Source organism: Urocampus carinirostris, chromosome 13 (assembly GCF_059441175.1).
Source record: "Urocampus carinirostris isolate Australia breed hairy pipefish chromosome 13, RoL_Ucar_1.0, whole genome shotgun sequence".
Lineage (NCBI taxonomy): Eukaryota > Metazoa > Chordata > Actinopteri > Syngnathiformes > Syngnathidae > Urocampus > Urocampus carinirostris.
The window spans coordinates 14,162,627-14,187,036 of NC_142361.1; the positions used below are offsets into that span (position 1 = coordinate 14,162,627).

The window sequence follows — 24,410 nt, forward strand, 5'->3', positions numbered from 1 at the left end:
AGGTTCTGTCATCGCTGCGCTCCCAGGAGATACTCGTGCAGTTTTTGACAGCTTCCCCCACAAGAGGTACTCACGGCCAGGCTCAAGGCATGTGGCTGAATTGCAGAGCACTGTGCCTATCTTCTCGGGCATTTCACCACCACTCCATCTATGCAAGCCAGCTAGCAATGAAAGAAATTGCTCAGTTTCAGCATTAGTGGATGATGGAGCAGAGATTGCTGTCCAGTACGCACCAAACTTCTTTGACTCATGCAATATGTTTCTGATAACATTAGTTCCAATGATTAGGTCATCAGGTTGCCCCTCAACAACAATTGTTGGCACAATCATTTTACAATTATTGATTTCCATTTCGATGTTGAAAGCTGACTTTGGGCACACTCGTCGACCCCCAACACCAATGAGTGTCACGTTGGTGGAAAATTCGTCTTCTGTACGTACTGCTCCAACAGAGAGCATCTTACGCAGAGCAGTCTCACTCACGGTACAGGCCATGGAGCCACTATCCAACATCCCCCCCAAAGTCATACTGCTCCCCACTCTAACTGGTACATAAAACAAACTATCGCGGCCCCCTACAGTATGTGTGTTTTGATAAACAATATTAGGCAACTGAGATTGTGTGAACGTGTCAGAATTAAAAACTGAATTGAAATTGAGATCAAATGGGTGGGAGAACTCATTTTGACCTGTACGGCCTCCCTCTGAATACAGGTCAGCTAGTTTCCCGAAACTGAACTGATTTGGGGAGAAACTTTGTCGGGGCAATGCTGCTTAGAGTGACCAGGGGCTAGGCACTTGAAACACAGATTATTCAATTTGCAATGATATAAAGTGGAGTGATCAGCGCCACCACACACCTTACATGGAGGAGAGTTGAAAGGACTTAGGCGCCTCTGAATACGCTCAGGATTCCGTGGCTCCACTCTAGACAAAACTCTCTCTAGCATGCTCATCATTCGGCCAAGGACATCACTGTCATCTTTCTGAGCAGGCTGTGGGACATACTGTGGTGGGACATGCTGTGGTGGGACATGCTGTGATGGGACACGGACAGGCGGTGAGACATGCTGTGGGCGCTGGGCATGCTGTCGAACACACGAAAAATGTGTATATGGATCGGGGTTAACATGGTGGGGACAAATGGACTGGAGACCCGTCTCTATAGAGCCAGAGTAGGAACAACAAGGAGATTCACTGTCAAGCACTGCAGTCGGGTAATTCTTCAGTGGAGGGACACTGCAAGACCTAGTTGACGCCCCTGATTCCCTTTGATACTCATCTATCCTGAGTTGAACGTCCTTAGAAGTCCACTCATTAACAGGCTTGCATCTGAAAATGTTTGATAGCTGTGGATCAGGACAGTACTTTGCAAACATTTGTGCCACTTCCCCGCTAAGGTTTTCCATTTTTCTGCCCAAGCGACGCAAACCCTCATCAGCAGTGTCTGCTGCTTTGTTTAGTCTGATCCAGTAGTCAACTGGATTTTCCTTTGGCGTGGGTAGCGTGGTGTAAAAATCTTGCAATGGGAGAGTTGACGAGGAATGACTAAAGTATCGTATTAGAATGTCATAAATGATATCTGGGTCTTGCCTCACATCAAGTGCCTCATCACTCCTGAGAGCTACTCTGACAACGTCTCTTGCCCTCCCTAAAAGCCTGCTTAGTATCTCATCTGCTTTCTCAGCTGTTGTATATGACTGTTTCCGAAGCTGGGCTTTAGTCATGGTGATCCATTCTTGAATTGAACACTTGTCAGAACCATTTCCCCTGAAAGTCACAATTTCACGTTCAGTCTTGACATGGACAATTACCGGTGTAGTGTTTTCCTGCGTTGTGTTATGTGGTCTAGGGTCGTCTTTAGTCATAACAGTCGCTGCTTTTCCAGTCATTGGTGTGTCATGTGCATGTGTGCGATCAATGAAACCAGAAAAGAGCAGACTAGCCAATACTGAGTTGCCTATCTGTTCTCCAATTCGGCCTACCATGTCAGTCAAGTGTTGCAGGGCAATATTATCACTCATTTGGGTTGAAGTCTGTGCATTCTCCCTCAAGAACTGTTCACTTGGAGACCAGTTTGGGCTCATACCACGCCCCCTGTCCCTCCCATCACTAACATGTTCTTGGAGACCACCTACACCTTTACTTCCATACCCACTAGTAAGTGTGTTTGCATTCAAACCATTAAAATGGACACCCCTGCCAATAGAAAAGCCCTGAAAATCGTCATTTTGACTACTATATCCTTCAGCCATTATACTTTCGATAATACAAAGAATAGAAAATAAAACAGGAAAAATAAAAACCAAAAATTAACTAATAATTAATGTATTGATAGCAAATGCACAGTGGCACAAATACATAAAACAAAATCAAAGCGCCAATGCAGTACAACAGTACCCTCTAGTGGACACAAGAAGAATATGCAGCAACGCCGGGATCTGCTCAGAGGCTGATCGAAATGATCCAGTTGCGTAGTCACGGCACCAGTGTAGCGACCCTCGTTCATGCACGACACAAGGTTTCACAATCTCTGGGTTTATTGCCTTCAACGCTTACAAAAATCACTTAAGCTACGGCAAGCGCTGAAGCCCATAAAGTGCCAAACGAAAAAAACAGTCGCAGACGCCCATGACTTAACAACTGAATGAGGTACCGGAATATTAACAGTAATACAACAAAAACACAGATTTTGTGAGAATTCAAAAAAACATTCAAAACAATCAAATTTCAACTCTGTTACACCATCAACATTACACCTTTGTTTCCTCTGTTTCCCTCTGGTAGGTGCTACAGGTCGCTTAAAACAAGGACTAATAGGTTCACTTCTAGTTTCTTCCCTAGGGCCATCACCACTCCAAACAATTGTGTAAAACAGTGAAAATACTTAATTTGAAACTTTTTGGTGAATTTTTGTTGCGGCTAAAGGTTATCGCACTATTATTTGATTGTTCTCTCGTTATGACTTAGGTCTGCTTTCAAGCACTGTGTTGTAAATATATTTTCTATTTGTCCTGAAAGTCTTTTGTTTCTTTTACCCCTGAGTGCCATGTCTAATTTCATTGCATGCAATGATTTACAATGTTGATATTAATAACAAAAAGACAATTCGATAAAAACAAAGGCAAATTGTGTAATCAAGTTCATCTTATTTACAAAATAGACAGCATGAAACATCTTTCAGCATCTTTATTAGATATTTTCCCACTTTCAGTACGTTTAATTTTGCCAATTATACATAGAAGTGCAGGATTTTGCAGACTTCCATTTTATTAGCAATCTACAATGATGATGCTGTCTGCTACCAGTGACTGAGAGGATCCAGATTAGAGACACCATCTGTCTAACTAAAATACATGGTTTTAAATATTTTTTTCCCCTTGTTAATACATTTATATAAGGCGTACAGAATTTGAAATGATCAGGAAACATAAAATATAGGGAAAACATAAGTTGACAGGTATGCGTTGTGAAAAATATACACCCAAAAGCCATTTCTAAAGAACACGTCTCTGTTGAAGGATGAAAATTATTAGAAACCATAAAAATATATGCATTACTAGAACTAATTTGTTGGCCAGAGATATTATTCGGGTGGAAGTCGTAAAAGGACTTTCTTACAGTACTTAAGTAAAAACACAGGCATGTTTTAAGGCACACGGACATTCTGACATTCCAGGGCATCATCAGGTTATAGACGTTACCTGAGCCCAGAGTTAGTGTGTCTTCCTCTTTCAGTTAATAGCAAGTGGAAAGACAGTTGCCACCTAAGATGGATTAAAAACTGGTGAAGATAGCAACATTCGTATGAAAATGCAATATTAAACAAAAGTACTGACTACAGGGGGTGCACATACTGTTAGGGTCTAGTAGGCCTCCTTCCACCAGATGGCCCCAACCATGTTCAGAACTGGGTACTGGTTTGTCCAATCTCTAGTAACTTGTCCCTAATTGTCTTTGCCCTTTATATAGATGGCTGTCTTGACAAGCATACTTGGTTAGGGCATTTAGAGCCATTGTCATCCTCATTTATTTTCCACCTCCATGTTAAACTCTGTTTCTGTCTTCTTTGTTACGTTACTCCTTGCATTTTCCAGTTTTCTGGTTTCTCGTCCGGGTATTTTGTTATTTGCTTTGTGACCACTTGTTTGTTTGGTACTTTGGTCTTGGTTTTGTTAATAAATACCGCCCTTGATTTGACCACCTCTGCTTCCAATTCCTGCCTCCCCCTACATGGGTCCATCATCCTCCAAAACCTCAACATATACACTATTATTTGGACAGAATACTCTATCAACATTCTAAAGAACTAATTTCACTCCGGCCACCACTTCTTTGACCTGTCGCATACTCATGGGAGTACAGGTCCCTTAAAATAAGGACAAACTGGTTCACTAAGAGTTTCTTTCTCAGGGCCATTACCACCCTAAACAAGCATGCAAAACTCAGATAAATGTATCTTCCCACTGGCCTTGAAAAATAGGTACACGCATCTTATTTATAGACTTATTTTGAATCGTTTGTTACTGCTCAGTTATTTCACTATATTTTGCACTATTATTATGATGCACTAATTTTCATTGCACTATCTTTAAAATTTAGGCTAGTCTCCAAGCATTACCCTATAAAAAATGTTTTGCCCTTTTTATCTTGACATTCTTTATTTTTCTCTCAAGTCTTTATAAGTGTCGTCCTAGAGTACCATGTCTAATCTCATTGGAAACCATGTTTACAACTTTATCAATGGCAATAAAGACAATAAAATTTAATACCCCACCCAACAAAAAAACAACAACATGTCACGTTTAATAGAATAACGGAAATCCAACTCAAAGCTATACAAAAATACTCAAGTACATTTAACACAGAATGCGTGTTCTGCCCGGGTTAAGAAAGGTAATGCTTGCAAAGAAGTTAGTGTTACCTGATGTGACATGTTCCTCTTTCTGCTTAGCATCACACTCTGATGATCTCATCCTTTTCTTTCAGCGTGCTCCAGAGAGACGGAAAAAGTATGCAAGCTGTCCTCAGAAGACAACCTTCAACCCTTCAAGGACAAGATGGATGCTTTTCTTAGCCACGGTGAGTTACTCCCAATTTGTCAGGTAACAAATGTTACATCCAGCAGTTTGCCAGAACGTTATTAAATATATGACAGACTATCGTACTTCTGTCGCTTCCTATCTATTTAGGATAAGACATTCATCCTGTTCCAAAAGCAACATGGTATGATAGTGATTAGTACATTTGCCTTCTCTAGACATAGATCTCTGGCAATGTATTACAAGTATTTTAAAAAATGTATTAATAAATGCGCGTTGGACAAAAACAAAGGGAAAAGGTCACCTTGTAGAACTGTCTTCTGTCCCTGCAGCAGGGGCGATTTTAGGTTCACAGCTTTAGGGATGCTGAGCACCCACGTAAAGCAAGGGTGTCCAAAGCAAGCCAGATTTAGTAAGCCAAAAAGTATGAGGGAAGACTATTCAGGCTGGCATTCTTTGAACAGTTTTTAATGAACTTACCTTCCGTGAAAGGTTTGTTGTGTTTGCCGATCAGCGACGCGACCTTGTAGCTCGGCTTTGTAGCATTTTCATTTGACTTATAGGGCCTCGTAGAAAAAGGTCTGCTGTGCCTTTAAAACTGCTACCAGTTGTTTCACCTTTTTATAGCGTTCTTTTTCAGTTAGCTTTTGTGGTCAGCATGTTTTTTCTGGCAGCACCTCTTGATACTAAATTCTTTGAAAACAGCCAGAGTTTCATGGCAAATTTGGCAGACGCAGTTGTTTCGGATTTTGGTGAAAAAATACTCTAATATCCGCTTGTCCTGGAAGCGGCGGCCCTCACAGTCAACTTTCCTTTTTTTTTAATTTGCAGTCGCTATGATGAAATTGGGGTGAGCTAAAATTCTTACAGAAGGCAAAGGGTAAGGTGGCCAAGGGGTTACTGTCGTGATTTGGTGAAAATGTGATTGTTTATAATTGTACAAATATATTTCATACTGCATTCGAAAACACTGGCGGGCCAGTAAAAAATTAATAACTCACTGTAACTGGCTATGTGTCAGACTTTGGACATGCCTGATTCAAATTAATTTAGGCTAATTCAACACTGTTCAGGAATGTCACTTACCAATTGTAAACATCAAATTACACTTTGGTTGGCAGAAACACTATTACTATGCTATGCCTAGTTTTTACTCATTTATTGCTAGTACACACACACACACACACAGAGTTGTACATCATAACCACTGTATAACATACTCTCACTGTAATACTCCGGAGCCTCCACAGACTATGCCGCTATGCCACAAGTGACACTAGCCCAGCCAAAGAGGGGTGGGATATGGGAGGGAGTGGTACCAGGATTCGGATAGACCTAACTATTTCAAGACGGGAGTAATCTGGCATATTTTCTATTTTTTTAATTTGTTTTTTCATTTAGCGTTTTCCATCATATTTAAGTCTATCCTTTTCCTTATTATGGAAAAGAGTTCTTAAAATGCAAGTCTTTGTTTGTGGTGCTTGGGTTGAATTTGGCAGTACTTGCCAGGCACTACCCAAAACAGGCTGGTAAAGCCCATACTCTACGTGATGTAAAGTAAATAAACCTCTGCAAAGAGATTTTTACCTAAAGTGCTATAAAGATGATAATGAATTGATGTGAACTTTCTGTTTCACTTTTCATGCTTTATAAATCTATCCGCCGATGACATTCTTGTGTGACCACAGTTTAATATATGGTGTTTCACACTTCTAATGAACATGTGTGTTTTAAAAAATGAGTTTATAACAAACCATACAATCTATTATCCCGAAATTAGATCGTAGACTTTGTGTCACATCCCAGATGTCGACAGCTCGCCTAAAAGTTGTTTATCTTCGCCTTGCACTCACATGGGTTTGTTTCAATAAATGATCCAAATGATCCAGTATCTCACGGCGAAATCAAAGATTAGAGGAAAAGACCAAAAACTGAAAACAGATTTCTTATTTTTTAATATTCTTTTTCCTCCCACCAGCTCCTAGTCGCTCCGAATCCGCCATCAGATGTGTGTTCAGGCTGACAATAACAATCAGAATCTACTAGCCTGAAATATGTACTGTCCTGAAACATGCAATGCAAATGCACAAATTCAAAGCACGTTTGAATTCAAAAGTGTTCATATTGTATGTTTGTGGGCCAAAAACATCAATTGAAATCAGAGTTCATCAGATAAACACAGAGCTCCTCACCCAGTTGCCACTTACGTGTGAGCAATGGTATATAACTGAACAATAATATTTCAATTCTTTACCTTTCCTCACAAGCCAGGGGTCCATCAGGTCAAGTAGTTGCCACCGTTCCTCGAAAAATTGAGTCGTTCTGTATTAAGAATGACATGTCTGCAGTCTGGATTGAGATGTTAAGGAACACACTATCCCATATCACGATTCCAGTTATTGCTTATGTTCATTGTTAATGTTGATCACTGGTATGTTTGTCAAGTTGGGTACACTAATGCAGCCTTCTTGCCTTTGGAAGGAAGATTACCCCATGTGTCGTCCCTTCTCAAGTGTTGTCATTTTTCTTCATGCTGTTTTTTTTTCTTTGCCCTAAAGTAGGTTTGAGATCAGTGGATGATGTAACTATCGTATTTGTGAACCTGTGCAGCCCTTTCAGGCTCTCTGTAATTAAGGGCTTTACACATAAATATGACTTGACATAAAATACTCGGTGCTCTTTACTTGGCAATGTCAAATTCAAATGTGCTAAACACATTTTAGCCACTTGAATGATGTGTTTAAATGTGTTCACTTAAATGGGCTGTGATTTTTGCAGTTGCAGATTGCAAACCGGTTTAGGTATAAAAAGTGAGACCAAATAAAGCAGGACTGAACAAATCTGTAAATTAAGCAGCCCATTTTGTTTGAAAAACTGCATTTTCAGAAATTGTGTTATGTTGCAATACTTCACAGAGAACCTGGCCGAGGAAGGATTGTAGTCACTGTAATTCACAGCCCATTTGCAAGTACTGTATATTAATATATCAGTGCTTTTCAACCAGTGTGCCGGGGCACACTAGTGTGCCATGAGACGTCTGCTAGTGTGCTGCAGGAAAATTGCCCACATGCATCCATGCAAAAAAGCATGTTACATATATTTCTCTTCATCCAGTGATCAACCCAAAAATGTTACCACTAATCCATTACCGTTAGATGGCAGCAGATACTATTTTTTTATATACTACTGTTCTGCTCATGAGCAATGTTCCCTCTAATTTTCCACGGGTCTGAGCATTCACACAAAGTCGGTGAGCAACGCTTGAAACAGTGAGCAACAGCAACCCCAAGTGTGGCAACTAAATCATTATCAAACATGTCCAAAACTTGACATCATGTTACATTTTGCCGAGTTTCCGGCAATGCAAAATTATTTTTCACTTTTGAATGAATTGACTAATGTACGATTGCAAAGGTTGCAGGGCCTACAAATGTCATTTGTTTTTAAAATTCTTTCACAAGATCTCCATTTCTTTTTTTTCCTGGCATTTTTTGTCGCATAATACGAACATTTTGGGGGGCTTATTTAGTCGGTTGCACGACACAGGACTGTATTTAATTACCCTTTTTTGTGGAATTACAATGTTGGCAACAAGATTAACTTGATATAATTGGAAGTTATTTGAATGCAACACAAACGTTTTCCTCTTTTTCCTTTTTTTTCTCGTTTTTTAAAAATTCTCTTCTTAAAAAATCTGAGTGTGTTTATTTTTTCCTAGCTGTTACTTTTTTGTTGCTTTTTTGTTCTCCATTACCTTTTTCCGTTTATTTGCTTCTTACTTTTCTTCTGGCTTTTTTCTGAATTTTTCCTGCTCTTTTTCTCTTTTTCTATCCTTTTGTTTTGTTTTTTTTCTCGGCTTTTCACTACTTTTTCATTTTGGTATTTTTTTCTTTTTTGCTCTGTTTCCCCCCTTCCTGCATAATTTTACATAATATTTGGTGATGTAGAGATTAAAGAAGCAAAAAAAACCTTAAAAGCTGTTTGGGACCTGAAAGAGCCGGTCCTTTTTAGTGAACCGAGCTGAAGAAGCCGGTTCTCGAAAAACTCTACTGACTTTACTGAACTTCGTTCTACTTCTACCTTGACTTCAAAATACCACATTTAGAACACAGCGTCAGGGGAACCCGTGTATTTTCACCTTCATGCACTGTAACGTTGACTTAATTCGCTTCTTAATTAGCAATTTCGAGCCCTGGTTTTTGTGAGCTGGCTAGATTTTCTTGTGCGCGGAAAAGCTCTGGGTTGTGCGCAATTGTGCACACACGCTGCTTAGAGGGAACATTGCTCATGAGGTAGTACATATTACATACTTGTTTGTCAAAGCTGTTATAAATTGCATTGTTAAAATAATGCATTAAATTAGGAGAAAATATTGAACATAGTTTTACAAATATAATAATTTAGTTTTACTTATAAACACATCAAAACAGTATAAGGTTAGAATGATGTCAAGTATATATTTGTCCCATTGGCAGATATTTGTTGCCCATTCTAATTAGCATTTTTTGTTATTTCTTCTAAAAAGATAGATGAAAAATATATTAAGACTTCAAATATAACCAAAACCAATAATATTTATGACCTCCTGAACCACAGTGACAAGAAATGATAAGATTGCTTTTATATTGTCAATTTTAGCAGCGTAATGATTTAAGCTTTTAACAAAACAAAAAACACGGGAAGAAAGACATATTGTTTACGGGGAATCTTTTTTAAACATTTTCCATGGATGTTGTCCCTTGAAATTTTTTTTTATGAAAAAGTGTGCCTTGACTCAAAAAAGGTTGATAAACACAGGTAGATGACGTATAAAAGTAATTGATTTATGAAACAGCTTTAAAATATTTAACACAAATTGTAAAAGCTACAATGTTAATGTTCCATGCTTTGGATTTACTGATTTACTTTTTAAAAGAAGGGGAAAAAAAAGTTTTTTCATGATGATTATTTGGCTAAATGAGGAATTAGAAATTGTGTTTGGTATGCTTGACACATTATTTTCTAAGTTGATACCGATATCCAACTTTTGAGTTTTCACTGATGTTTATACCAGATTTAGATACCACAAGTAAATACAATTTCCTCCCCTCTTCAAAAACAGTGGATTCTAGTTTTAAAGAAACACCTTTAAATCCCACAGATTTATTTTCATCACATTTTTAACCGGCAAATATTCCTCTAGTTTCAGGACAATGATTGTTATATGACCAATGTTTTAGTCATTAAAAAAGAGGAATTCCTTACAAAGTTCAATGATCAACCCTTCCAAAAATAATACACATTACACTGGGAAAAAATAATGGCAATGTGGTTGGCTGTCCAAGGAAGTGATCCTTATTTCAAGGTCAAGTGTTGTTAGAACTAGCAACATTAGCAGCCGTGTTGTATATCCTGCAACACGCTATTAGGCAATTCTTTTATGTTTATGCTTTGATTATTTGGGGTTATCTAGGTTTACACACTTGTAAAATATTTGTCCCATTTGAAGGAACCTTTCAATTAGGACATCAACTAAACTGACATTGTTGGCTTTAAAACATGGAAGTCAAAGAACTGGGAAAAAAGCAATTGTTTGGTTTTAGTTTAATAACTGTAAGAACTCAAAAAAAATAACAGTGCACAACCTTGTTTTCTGTGTTTTTATATAACAATAAATGTATTTGCCTTCTGTTGGCTTTGACCCGGGCTACATTTTAACTGACTGTGACCAATCCCTCTAAAGGAACATGCCAAAGGCTTCGCGCCGACTTCTTTTGTATTCAAATGAGGCAGTATAACACAGAGCATATGTGGTTCGACGGTTAAGCTTGTCGTCCATTTTTTTTAAAGGGAAGTCTGCAGATGAAAGCTCCTGGCGCCCTCCGTTTCTACTCATTCTTCAACCCTCTCAAATATGCTCCCTTTCTGGGTTGCGGAGAGAAATATGGGAGCTCCCACTTTGATTCACATGACAAGGTTTTTCCTCTGAGAGACGATTGCAAGCGTTGAAGTCTGACTCGCATGGCTCCAGACTGGATTCTTTGGGGTTCCGCCAGTGTGGCGGTACAAAGGGGGGGAATAAAACTCAAAACAAAACAAGAAAACAGCCAAATGTCGTATTCTTTTGTTATTTTGATAAAAGGCCTGGGGTTAAACAGTTTCTGGCTCCAGGGCCAAAAACCGCCTTTGTTTGTTTTTTGACCTCAACCCTAACCATAGAAAACAGCGGAAGGTGATATGTTGGAAATCCGGTGCATGGTCTCCGTTTTTAACGGTTGCTTCGCCTTCCCTTTCCAGTTTTCAATGCTTGATACTTGGGCCTAGTTGGATAATCCCTTTTGATAGAAATTAAGCTTACAAGAGACTGAATTGCTGATGATCCCGGGAAAACAACCGAGTGATGTTTTTAATGTTTTGGTTGCCATGTTATTACTGAAAGTATACTTGTATGTTTCAGTTCTATCATAGCTGTGAAAAACATTTAAGTCCGTGATTTGTCAGATATGCCTGGAACGCTAAAAATATCAGTTTTTCTATTTGATCATTTCAATATCTGGAGGAGTTGCTTTTTGTTAGTGGCAACTTATACATTTTATAGGAACAAATTATCCATTAGCTGTCCAGTTTGCATAGTGCTTAGTCTGGAGGAGATGCTTTTGGAGGAGGTGATTCTTTTAGGTTCAGTTAGTGTGGTGACACAAAAGGGGAGGAATACAATTAGAAACAAATCAAGGATAGAGCCAAATGTCATATTTTTTGTTGTTGTTTTTGTTTCGCTAATCTCCAAAATCCCTGGGGTTAAACAATTTCTGGCTCCAAAGTTGAAACCTCAACTGTCAAGGATATACCGCTGTATTGACTACTTTGTTTTCTTACTATGACCCTAACGATAGAAAACCGTGGAAGCGGATCTGTTGGAACTTGGAAATTCGGTGCTCGGGCTCCATTTTTAACACACACTTCACTAACTCTTAACATTCTTTGATGCTTAGTAGTTGGGATTTTTGGGTAATCTGTTTTGATATCAATTCCGATTACGACAAGATGGATCGACTGGTTTTCATGGGAAAAATTGGTGGTGTTTTTGATCTTTGGCTCCCGCCTAGGTGCTAAAACTTTATTAGTATGTTTTAGTTCTATCATTTCTGTCAATGTAAAAAGCATTTATGTTCATGCTTTGTCAGATATGCCTGGAATGATGAAAAATAGTTTTCTATTTCAACTAATTACAACATCTAGAGGAGGTGATTTTTTTTTTTGTTGTAATTTTTTTTTAAAGTAAGAAATTATCCAGTTTGTGTTGCCCTTTGCCTTATTTGACTGACGGCTGAGTTGGATAGCTCTGCAGCTGATATTGGGAAAGTGTCATAAAGCTTTCGCTAAGGTTTTAACCTAGCCGTAATTGTTGTTCACTTAGGTTTTTTATTCCATTTCAACAATACATTTTTTCAATAAGCCTTTGTATAGTTAAAAAAAAAACTTATATTGGACCAGTATTTCTTTTCTCATTAATAATCATGTGTTACCCATTTTTAACTATTTCAGGGAAAACCTTCCGGATCTGAAGCCACATTAATATTATTTACAGATTTATCATCATAAATTGATGATTCTGTCATGCCGCCGGAATGGGGCTGCGGGCTGATGGGTGATTTAGCGCCATGGAATTGCATTGGTCCCAGCGGGTTTCTGCCAGATCTTTAGATGCTGCTCTGGCTTCAATTACACATCCGAAAGCAGATCTTCCTGGATAAGAGCTGAACTTAGATTTGCGCCAGGAAAGATTATCTGTTCTATCTCCTGTCATGTCTACCTCGAAAAAAGAACCCAAGAGGAGACTTGACTTTTGGACACATCTGATCATTGACAGTTTAATGCAGCTATAAAATACATTTATTGACCGCCAGGGCCCCGTGAAGACGAGCTGCTCTTTCTTTGACAATTATACGGCAGCAACGTTGACGCTGTAGACCATGAGGGAATAACATATTTCTTGATCAAACCCAGGGTTGCTCTTATTCCGGTTTGAAAACAAGTAGCTGGGAGATCAAAAATGAGATAAGTTTACCGAAATTGAACAGGGCTGTTACACTCTAGAGCTTTTCCAAGTGACCTCGATGGCCACTGAGATTAGAACTTTGAAGCTGGTTTAAAATTTTGACGAGTTGGGCGATGCTCGATTTTTGTGGGGATCAAATCTTTGTTCAGCAAAAAAGCAGTATTTTCAAAAAAGAATAACAGACCTCACTATTTTGTTGAATGTTGTCATAATTAGTGGAGAATGTAAACTTTATTTGTTCAATGAGCGTGTCCCATGTGTAGGTAACTTTGAACAACTCTTATTCGTGAAGCGTTACTGTTATCCAATCTATGCCGAGACTATTTTGCTGTTTTGGACTGTGTCCTGCAATAAAGCAAAAGGTAAACATAGTCCGCAAAATTACAGTGGAATTGATAAACGTAAGTGGTCTTTACATAACATTTTCACGTAAATAATGCAGAGTAATGTGCTTGCTGAACATATACGTTGATAAAGTGACCCGTCTAGAGTGGCCAGCCTCCTTCTGAGTTTGCAGTAATGCCTTATAAAAGTGAACTGTCCAAGGTTTTTCTGTATTGACTCCAATCAAGAGCCTGAACTTTGTGTTGTGATCCATTGGTGCTGGATAACTGTCAGGATATACCGCTGTAATGACTACAGGTATTTTGGCACAATTTAATTAGCATGGTGCATTAGTTGAGAGCACCAGATGTATTTTTGGTATTTATAAAATGTTTCTTTTAATAGTTTGAGAGTATTGAATGGCTGTCAGGATTGAATGGACAAAACATTTTGGGGAGTAGTCTGCAGTTGACTGCAATGGCATTATATAGATAATTCATAAAGGGGTATCCATAATAAGCCTTAAATTTAGTTCAAGTTTGAACATCTAAAACCTCTTCCAGAGCGTTGGCAACTCCATTGAAGGTCCCCCAACATATTTGGTGCAATTGTCCTTCAGCTAAACAATAATGTCCCCTAACACGTCAGCTTTGATGTTCGATATTGGCCACCAGATGCCCCATTGAAAAAAAAATGAATGTTGAAATGGCACACTAGAAATTTGCTCATTGATGTATACGGAATCCCAAAGTACCCTGAATGCAACATCGTCTTTACTCGGTAATGCCCTTTACATTTATACTAGATCGCAGAAAACTGATGTGATTTGGCCTTACCAAAATGTACAATAATCTTTTAAAAGTCTATAAGGCGTATAATGTAAAACTGAACACACAAAATGTTAATCTGCTGCATGGTCAAGCATAACTTAGGCTTCATTTTTACAATTTGGCAAGGCTGGCGCAAATGTTAGGCCATTAAACTAAACGGGAAGTCATCCAAAGTTCCTCTGAAAAAAATATTTTGGGAAGAGATAAAGTTAGGATGACACTACTCAAATGAACAAATTAATTAAAATCATTTCACATTCTTCTGTTCCAGTGCACTGAAAAAACACGCAGGAATTTGATGTCTCTTGGTACACTAGATAATTATTGTTTACATTTGTACAATTGTATATTACAGTACAGTATTATATAACTCTGATTTTACTTTCATACAAATTTCCTTTCTCTGTCATTTAGATCTTTATACCCCATTTAGATTGTTAGAATTGTCTTTTGTCATTGATAACAATTTATTAAACATTGCATGAAGAAAAAATAGACATGGAATCCCAAGGTAAACATTTAACATTTTTGACAGCAGTCCATCATAGTTAATATGTACCGTATCTTTTGCAATATAAGGTGCACCCTTTCTAAAAATAGCCTTTCTGCAATAAAGGCGGCAATACTTTACCACTAGACCTCAAGCGGTACAGATGACTTAAGAAAAGGCATTAGAGCTTATCACACTATTTTTACTCACAGTGCCCTAAACACTGATTTCTAATTTGTATTCCGATGGTTTAAACAGTATCCTCTTCATTAACCTCTTGGTTTAATATGTATACATAAAAAAAGACTTCCTGTTTTCTGCATTTGCCTTTCGCAACATTATTGACGCAAAGGTTGTAGAAGTGGAGAATGGATTTGACCTATTAGGAGGTACTACATAAATCAGTGTTTATGGCACTGTGAGTAAAAATATTATGTACATATTTATGAGCTCTAAAGCCTTTGTGTATGTAATTAGTAAAACAAGTGACCTAGTCGTAAAGTGTCAGCGCCCTCAACATCACAACCCAGGTTCGTTTCCTGTTTCATGTATTATCGATTGATGAATGATTGCTCAAATACAGATGATTACAGTAAAACCTTCTTACACACACCTATAAATACTGCATGCATTTCCAATCTTATTCGGCGTAATCTGTGGTATACAAGGCGCCCTGGGTTATAAAATACATATACAAATACAATTCATACACACATTTCAAGGCATTTTGTTGTTTTTGAGTGCACCTTACAGTCCATTAAATAAAATAACTTAAGTACAAGTATATGTAGAAATCTGTTTACGGATCTCTGGCTTTATGGATTCTGTCATGCGCTAATCCCATATTTCCTCACTCTTCCGTCTTGTTTCGCACCAACGACCTTGCGGCCGTCCATCTCCATTTGTGGCAACAGCACAAAGAAATGCATGTGCCACACTTGTCAAACATTTTTCAATCGCGTAACTGTGACGCGAGCTAAAGCTAGTTCGACTCTGTCCTGAGCACTGGCAACGGAGAATATGAAGGCTGTTGGTTTAAGCATAAATGCCTTTGTACATACAAGTTCCCTTGCCATGATATCATCCCTGTACGCATTCCATACACTGCTTCTGTTTTCCCACCATAATGTCTTTTCTTTCCTTTACAGCCAAAATTGAGCTGGAAACGCAGGAGAAACAACTGGCAGACACTCAAAAGACGTAAGCCCTTGATCTTTCTTTCATGACTTTCCCCGGAGCTTCTTGGCCTTTCTTTGGTAGGTGATTCCTCTTATCCTGTTTCACAGGTTACATAAGGCCTGCTCTTGTGCGTCAAAGTCCTGATTTGTGAGTTTGGAAAGAAAGGCAACACGGGATGATAAATCTAACAAAGCCTTAAACGCCGTATTCACAGAGGAACATAATCTTGCCGCTTTGTCAATATTTAGGACTTATGGTTCCCTCGCTTCTAGGGAAGTTGCAGGCCCTTGTTCTAAGGGCGCGCAGTAGACTGTGCCTGCATTGTTTATCTAAGCTGAGCAAAAGGAGACAGCCTTGGCTCCAGATTTCTGTTAACGCTGGCGTGGAATGTGTTTCTACAGCACACTCTAAACAAAAGCACCAACCTGTCCACTGTATTGATTCACGGAAAATGGTGCCGCTGATCAAAACCCTGACATGCGTCATCCTGGGGCAGCGGGGCTTCTGACAGATAGTCGGGACCTGGCCTCGGCTATTCACCTCAGTGTCTAAGGCTAGGTTTTAAACCGCCGAGTGTTATGCTCAATTTCTGTTTTGGGGTGAAATCCGTTGTTTTTGTTAGATTGTTCACATTTCCAACTACAAGTGACTTGTATGTGATCTCCTGTGTGAATGCCGCATGTGTCCCGCATGCGCAGAGGAGGACACGTGGCGCCACACTCAATGCGCTCAGTGTATGTGAAAGTACCCTGGGATGTTACCAGCTGAGTGTATCTAGCAATTTTAAAGTTGAGTACTAACGGAGGCAGCACATGTACAACTTGATCATTTTAAGAAGAAGATTAAGATGAAAGCCAAGATTTTGACTATGACATTTTGTGGGGCAGTGGCAGCAACGTCTATCCTGAACAGAGTTGTGCCCCCAAATATTTAATCTGAAACCTCGCATTCCCTCTATTGAATGCGCTCGGTGTTTTTATCTGCCATGATTGTTGATTTCTCTGCTTCCTCGCGCATCCTTGAACTTAAAATTGTGTGTTCATTTGCCTATCGGTGATGTATAGGTTGCATAAATGTGTCCCGAGCGTTCACACAGCAGTCGCACTCCAAAAGATTTGATATAGGATTTAGGACCACATGAAGGTGGCCTGGTTCTTGTGTGAAAAAATCGGATATGTGCCGTTTGACCGGGTACAGGTTGCATTTGTGCAAAAAAAAATCAAAATTTCCTGCAGTGTGAACCTAGCCCAAGATCTTATACATCAATGTCCATCAGCGTTCACTGGGTTATTCTTATTTTTCTAATGTAGCAATTTATATTTGGTTGACTCGATATACATTCACATTCATAATCCAATTGTTCATGCATGTTGAACATTTTAAGGACTGAACAATTAATCAGGCTTATGGTTACATACTGCTGCCCTTTATGGTAGATAAGACTTAAATGCAATTAACCAAATGATGGGGTTCTCAAATTGTATCAGCTGCTTTTATTGTGCCTTGGGAGTGTGCGATACTGGGAATTTTCATAATGATCTGATCCAAATAAATACAGGGAGGTATTGATCAATACTGATCAGATACAAATACTTTTTGCTTGTAAAGGTCATTATTATTGGATAACTGACACCCTTTCCCCTTGTGCTAGTTTATAATAATGCAAAAAGAGTTTAAGCACTGAAATGTTCATTTTTTTTAAATTAAAAAACTACTATGCAAACTTTAACAATATGAAATAAAAATATATATATCTCCAGTTTCAGAACCAAAAGTCACGAGTCAAAACAAAAATCATCAATGTAACGGAAATACAACTAAAACAAATGGCCATTATACTTTGCATTGCACTATATTTTTGGAATGATGTAAAAGTGTAAATAGTGTAAACAATTCAAGGTAAAGACACAAATAAAACACTTCCACAACAATTGCTTCAGAGCAAAAGTCTATAGAGTCAGACCAGAAAAGCATCGTCACAAAAATACAAATATTGTATTACTATGTGAACAAGCCAACTAAAACACCTTCCATTGCACGATATTTTAAAAATAAAGTCAGGAGTGCCAACAAAGTGTAAACACAATTGGATACAATTTGTAATGTATATATCAAATACTTGATCAGTATCAATATTGATATTTCGATCGATCCATCCACCTTTATTGTTCATACATGTAGATATTTGACATTATTTTAGTATTTTTAGGCATTTTGCAACAACTGACAAATTTTAAATTTAACAAATAACCAAAAAGAAAAAGGACAATGAGTTGAATCCAAGGCTATTTAGGAAAACCATCTCCTCACTTTAAATTTCTCGTAATCCATCAAGGTATATTGAAACATAGTTGAAGACTATGCATGTAATCATGTTTTTTATTCAAATGCCTGAAGATGTAAGTGATGACGGCCTACTAACGATCTTGAGAAGGATTATCGTAGTAGTCACTCAGTCATTTTGAAAGCTCCACACCTTTTAATACCTTCAAATTAATCAGAATAGTTGGTACATGTGTCTATGTTACCTTCCTTTTGAGATTAGATCAAGGGGAAGTACAAAATTACTTTCAGTTGTCCAAAGTTGATAGCTAGTGGCTACTAATCGAGCTGGCGCTTGTGTTTCAAACCTTCACCTAAAATACAAAATCCTTAGGAAGTTTTACTTAGACAAGGTTTAAGTATTTCTTAATGTTTTTTCTAACCTTGCTGCAGAGTGGCCTAAGGGTGATCACTGTAAATATGAGTGTGCAAGTCAGTCATAAACGCTACAGAAAACATGTTGGTTACATGGATACACAGATTACTGTTGTATTTGTAAGAGACTGACACTGATTTGAATAAAATGTTGGATCCGTTCTCTGAATTCAGCATCAAACTTAAATACAAGCATCTGGATTCAGAATACTTGCTTGATCCTGCCATTTTTTTTTTCCACTAACTGACTTTTTATTTTATCTCATGCAGTCAATTTTGTCTGGATGCTCAGATTTTCGTTTTTGTTCTCATCCTTCAGCTTCTTGGAGTTGAGCACATCGTTCTCTGTCAAACCCAAACCGGGAGAAAAAGAGCCGTCGCCAAACACGATGTTCGGCCTTTGGCACGAGTTTTCCACAGATTTTAAAGATCAGTGGAAGAAGCAGAACAAGTTGATTCTAAAGGAACGGTGAGTTAGACGGAACTCAGATTAGCTACATGTTTGCTAACTGCTAAATATGCAAAGTATTCAAAATTGGGCTTGAGGCTACATTTTCAAGTTTAGGTTCTTCTTCAGCTGGATGAAACTAATCAAATACACAATGCCTTGCTGCTAACTATTGCTATTACTCAGAAATTAAAATTAGCATATCTTAGCGTTTTTAAATATAGATAAGCTAATTAAAATTGCTTTGGCTTAGATTGGCTGTGTCATTTAGCTAGTAAAATAGAAATACAGATTACCGAACTATTTTGCTGATATAAATTGGATATTTAAAACTATACGTAGGCCCGGTGTGCCTCCCTACTTTTTTTTTTTAGAATGCGGGATACAGACAAAACAATGTTGTCAAATAATTTACCATGCCTATTAGTGCAAAACATTTTATTCATGTTATTTTTTAAATATATTGGGGATTTCTTTGTACATTAATTACTTCCAACATTTGTAATGCATATTGGAAAGTATCATACATTCTGGATTTATTACAAATCAACTGAAATATTGCAAGCCTTTTCTATTTGATGAAAATGCATATTTTTTTTTAGCATATTTGTACACTTTTTCATGATATCTAAATTTGGGATATTTGAAATTTTGCTATTGTAGCAAAATCGTAGAGCAGTTACTTTCCCCCTACATATTCTGTAATACAACCACGATATTTTGAGGATATTAAATGTAACAAACAGAGGACAAAGGTTTGTTGGTATATGCATGCGAATATCCATTATTTGTGTTCATTTGTGGGGACATGCACCCTTCTGTTTCTTAAAAGGGACAAGAACATCTAACGCTTCCTAAAAGTAAAAGTATCAGCAATTTAAAAAAAAAGATCGATTTAGTTAATAAGCAAAAATACATGAACAATCCTATAAATGTGCATTATCAAAGATACTTAAAGGTAAAGAAAGATCCCTTTATTTTACATAACTTGAGCCTCACCTAGAGCGAGCTTAAACAGTTGTCCTCCACTCTGCTTCTATGTTTTCCCAAAACCCAAAAACTTCGTGGAAACCGGCAAAAAATAAAGTAAAATACAAAACAAAAATGGTGCTGTTTAGTCACTTTATTCTTGTTCCTGAAATCACGAATTGTCAAACAAGTTCTTTTTGTGCAATCTCTAGATGAGGGGTCTCCAACGTGGTGTCCACGGGCACCATATTACCTGAGCAGCTTGTGAACTGGTTCTGAAAATAGCTCACCAGTTTCAGGTCATAGGGATTTAATTATATCTTATTTCGAACTGGCATGTGGTTTTGGTGCTTGACTGAGCTTATTTTCATCTTACTTCTAACAATTACAACCTTGTAACAACATAGAATTAGCTAAATGCTTTTAGAAATGCATATCAAAATGCTAGCGCTTTGCACTTATCAATATCAAAAAATAGCTATCAGCTTCAAAAAGGTTGGTGACCCCTGCTCTGGATCCAATCCTAGTCATTCCGATTCATGAAAGGAAAGGACAGCAAATGACCCAAATCTGTGTTCTCACCCCTGTAATGAAAAGAACACACACAGCATCCACTTGAATTCCAGTTCCACGATGGATACGCTGATAACAATGCATGTCAACAGAGAGCAAATTGCTCCATTATGTCACGTGAAGATCACGTACCGATATTCTGACAAAAGGTTGGCTTGTGCCAGAGGAAAGCATATAAGCAGAGTTCAAAAGCATCGACTTGTTGACCTTTTGCCCAGAGCTATCTTGAAGCTTTTGCAGTGTGGTGGTGGTCGCGCATTTAAAGATTGTAATCTTCCCTCACTGTAGATTCTGTTGCAAATGTATGCAGTTCTTACTGGCACTGGCAAGTCGTTGTTGCCCGAGTCTTTGAACACAAATGGTTGTGCCTATCCATCTGTAGTTTGCTTTTGTTAAGTTTGAACTTTAGGAGGAACTAAAAATAAGGAGAAGACATCACTGAATTTTGAACTTGCGAGGCGGCCCGCAAGTGGGGCTTTTAGATAAGAAAATTCCGTCCTATTCCAGAGCTCTCCTCCAAATTCCCTCTTTCTTTTAAATCTCAAAAGTTAAAAAAATGGATCAGCCCTAAAGGTTGTGTGTATCCAAGAACAGCTGATTGCGACGATAATGTAACAGTAAAAAAAAAAAAAAACAGTTAGTTAAAAAAATAAACTTTGTCCTACAGAATAAAATGATCAGATTTGCATTTTCCATTTTTCTAGGACAGAACAATAAACATTTTAGGGGTTGAATTGAGCTACTTTTTCTTTGTATACCACCCCAAAATATTCTATTTAGAAGAGTTATTATCTTTGTTTTACATTCCCAATGTCTTCTTGGGCTATTTTTAAATCAACTGCATTCTTTTCTGTCGAACCATTTTTTTTCTGTATTTTTTTTATAATTGCTGAAAATAAGGCTTGAAAATTAAACACATATATAAATAAAACGAGACAAAATGAGGATAAAATTAAAATACATTTAGAAAATGGCTCATCTTTAACAAGCAATGTATTGTTAGTTTTGAGATGCTTTAAATAAAGAGGACATATAATTAAATCATCATTTATTTAAAAGAAATGATATTGCAATAAGCAAATATACATGAATATTTATTAATGGGACTTTTATTTTTGTACAACTAGATGTTGCTGTGCAGCGCAGTGGTTAGCACGTGTGTGGCACAGTTCTGAGGTCATAAGATCGAACCACCTGTGTGGAGTTTGCATTTTCTCCCCGTGCTTGCGTGGGTTTCCTCCAGGCACTCCGGTCTCCTCCCACATTCCAAAAACATGCATGTCAGGTTAATTGGGCGGTCCAAATTGTCCCTTGGTGTGAATGAGCGAGTTAATTGTCTGTCTCTGTGTGCTCTGCAACTGCCTGGCTACCTGTTCAGGGTCTCCCCTGCCCTCTGCCCAAAGATGGCTGGGATGGTCACCAGCACTCCCACAACCCTACTCAGGATAAGCGGTGCAGATAATGAATGGATGGATAGATGTTGCTGTTTTGTGTTGTGTGACTGACGATGTGTGCTAAAAAGCACAAGTAAAAATATAAACTACAGATACTAGAAGTGACCACACTGCACTATTAGAATTTTCTTGCCCACCCATGGATAAGGTTTTTGGTTTTTAGGGTACCCCTAAGAGCAAGATACCGGAGAATCGTGTCAGCACCCTTTCATGTTAAGTAATATATATCTCATCTTATTAGCCGTACCGCTTATCCTCATTAGGGTCGCGGGGGGGCTGGAGCCCATCCCAGCCATTTCCGGGCAGTGGGCAGGGGACACCCTGAACTGGTTGCCAGCCAATCACAGGGCACACAGGGACAGACAACTCATTCGCTCATTCACACCTAGGGACAATTTGGACCAGCCAATTCACCTGAAATTGCTGCATGTTTTTGGAACGTGGGAGGAAACCCACGCAAGCACGGGGAGAACATACAAACTCCGCACAGGAAGTCTGGAGCTGGATTTTGAACCCACGACAGGTTCCCATGACATGAACTGTGCCGCACAAGCGTTAACCACTGCGCCGCCATGCTGCTGTAATATATATGCAAATGTATAAACCTATGAGCTTTTAAAGAAAATGCACGTATATGCAACAGTTTGTGTATTTGTATTATTCAAATTATTGTGTTTTTACAATCTTTTTACCGCTACAAGGCGCTAAATAATAAACAATGTCTCTATAAAATATTTTAAGGTAAAAAAAAATTGCATTAATCTGACATAAAATGAGACTCACCTACAGGGTATAGGTCAAATGTGAAGAGAAGGTTGTTTATGATTGATAGATTTTTACACTTTATTTTATATCAATCCAATTCTCTTAAAAAAAACTTTGAGTCACGAGAATGATTGAAAATGGCTACATTTTTTTTAGCATCATTTTGCTGAGATAGAAATTATAAGTTACTAATAGTGTTTGCATAACAGTGGCTAACTGGCAGGAAAATAATACACTGCAAAAATAATCCTATATTAAGTAGTGAGCACATATTTAGTATTTAGATATTAGCTTTAGTATTTGTATCGTCCAGAATTCCGTTTGGGGTAGACTATAACAACATTAGCAACTAGCATAGCTTTAGCCGCTGACATCTGAAATACTCTCACTAGCTTTAGAGGCCGTTAGCTACGCCCGGCACAATATTTGCAACTAGCATTAACAGCGTATTTCATTATATTATCACGTTGTGGGGATTCTAATTTAGGAAAACTGCATGTTGAATGTTCAAGATTACTGTCAAAGCCATAAGAAACTAATAATACACACCGTCCCTTCAAATATATCTTGTTAGAGCCATTTGTCCTCAAATACCTACCATGCCATACGGTATATTCTGTATCAAAAATTCTAGAATACATTGAATAAATGCTTGTTGTGTTTTTTCCTGTGTTTTAGTCTGAAGATGGCAGAGGAGTGTTTCAGAAAAGCCAAAGAGAAATCCTCCTACAACATCACACCCAAGAACGCCACTGGAATTGTGCGTCATTCTCACTTTTCCTTGTCTTATTTTCTGCTTGCCTAATCTGCTTTTTCCGCTTTCCCAGAAAGCCAAGTTGGCCCAGAAGATGTAAAGCAGGGAGCAGCGGCCTCCAAAGCTACCGCGCGAGTACAATCAAACGTGACGCATTAATCATTTTTATTCATGTTTGCATTCCAAGAGATCAATTTAATGCCTTTGTTTACGGGAAGTCGGTCAATTTTTAAGCATATCGAGACTGAAGTGCTCAGCTCTTTTCTGGCAGCACTTATTGAATTATTGCTTGCAAAAGACAGAGGCATAACCTTCCTCGATCGGAGTTGCCAAAAAATGTTCAAGGCAATTTCTTTAGCAACATCATCTAGCCATCCATTGGGTTTTAAAGTTATATGTAGAGATTTATTTGTGCAATATCTAAATTTGCATTACAGACCATAGCAGTTATTCAACATCAGTCACCGCTTACACAGTGCCTTTTCGCAGCATTTGACAAATAAGTGCTGGTGCACATGGGTTTAGTGACACATTTTCTAGTCACTGTCAATAGAAAAAATTGTTGTTTGATTTTTTCCGTGGCGTTCTACTTCAACTACCACAGCCTCTCTGATCACGATGTGAGGTTTTCAAGCTTTTACGCAGCTTATTTTCTTATATTCTGATGTTCTTATCATACGCCTATGTACTAACGGTGCAACATGACATGTTTTAATCAAATTCCTTTTGTCTGTCGAAAAGATCTTCACTATATATTGAGATTATATATATATATATATATATATATATATATATATATATATATAAACTATTGAATAAAGTAATTTACACTAAATGTATCTGTTGT

General features: G+C 38.0%; 1 protein-coding gene across 1 annotated transcript in view; it reads left to right on the forward strand.

Moving 5' to 3' along the window:
* fmn2a (formin 2a) overlaps positions 1-24,320 on the forward strand; it is a 74,998-nt gene extending 50,678 nt beyond the window's left edge. Inside the window, exons 14-18 of the mRNA XM_088350821.1 lie at positions 4,990-5,082; positions 15,873-15,924; positions 18,920-19,069; positions 23,488-23,569; positions 23,637-24,320. Coding sequence (XP_088206947.1) covers positions 4,990-5,082; positions 15,873-15,924; positions 18,920-19,069; positions 23,488-23,569; positions 23,637-23,663 — 404 coding nt within the window. The 3' untranslated portion in view covers positions 23,664-24,320. The remainder of the gene's footprint in view (positions 1-4,989; positions 5,083-15,872; positions 15,925-18,919; positions 19,070-23,487; positions 23,570-23,636) is intronic.
* The last annotated feature ends 90 nt before the right edge of the window (positions 24,321-24,410 follow it).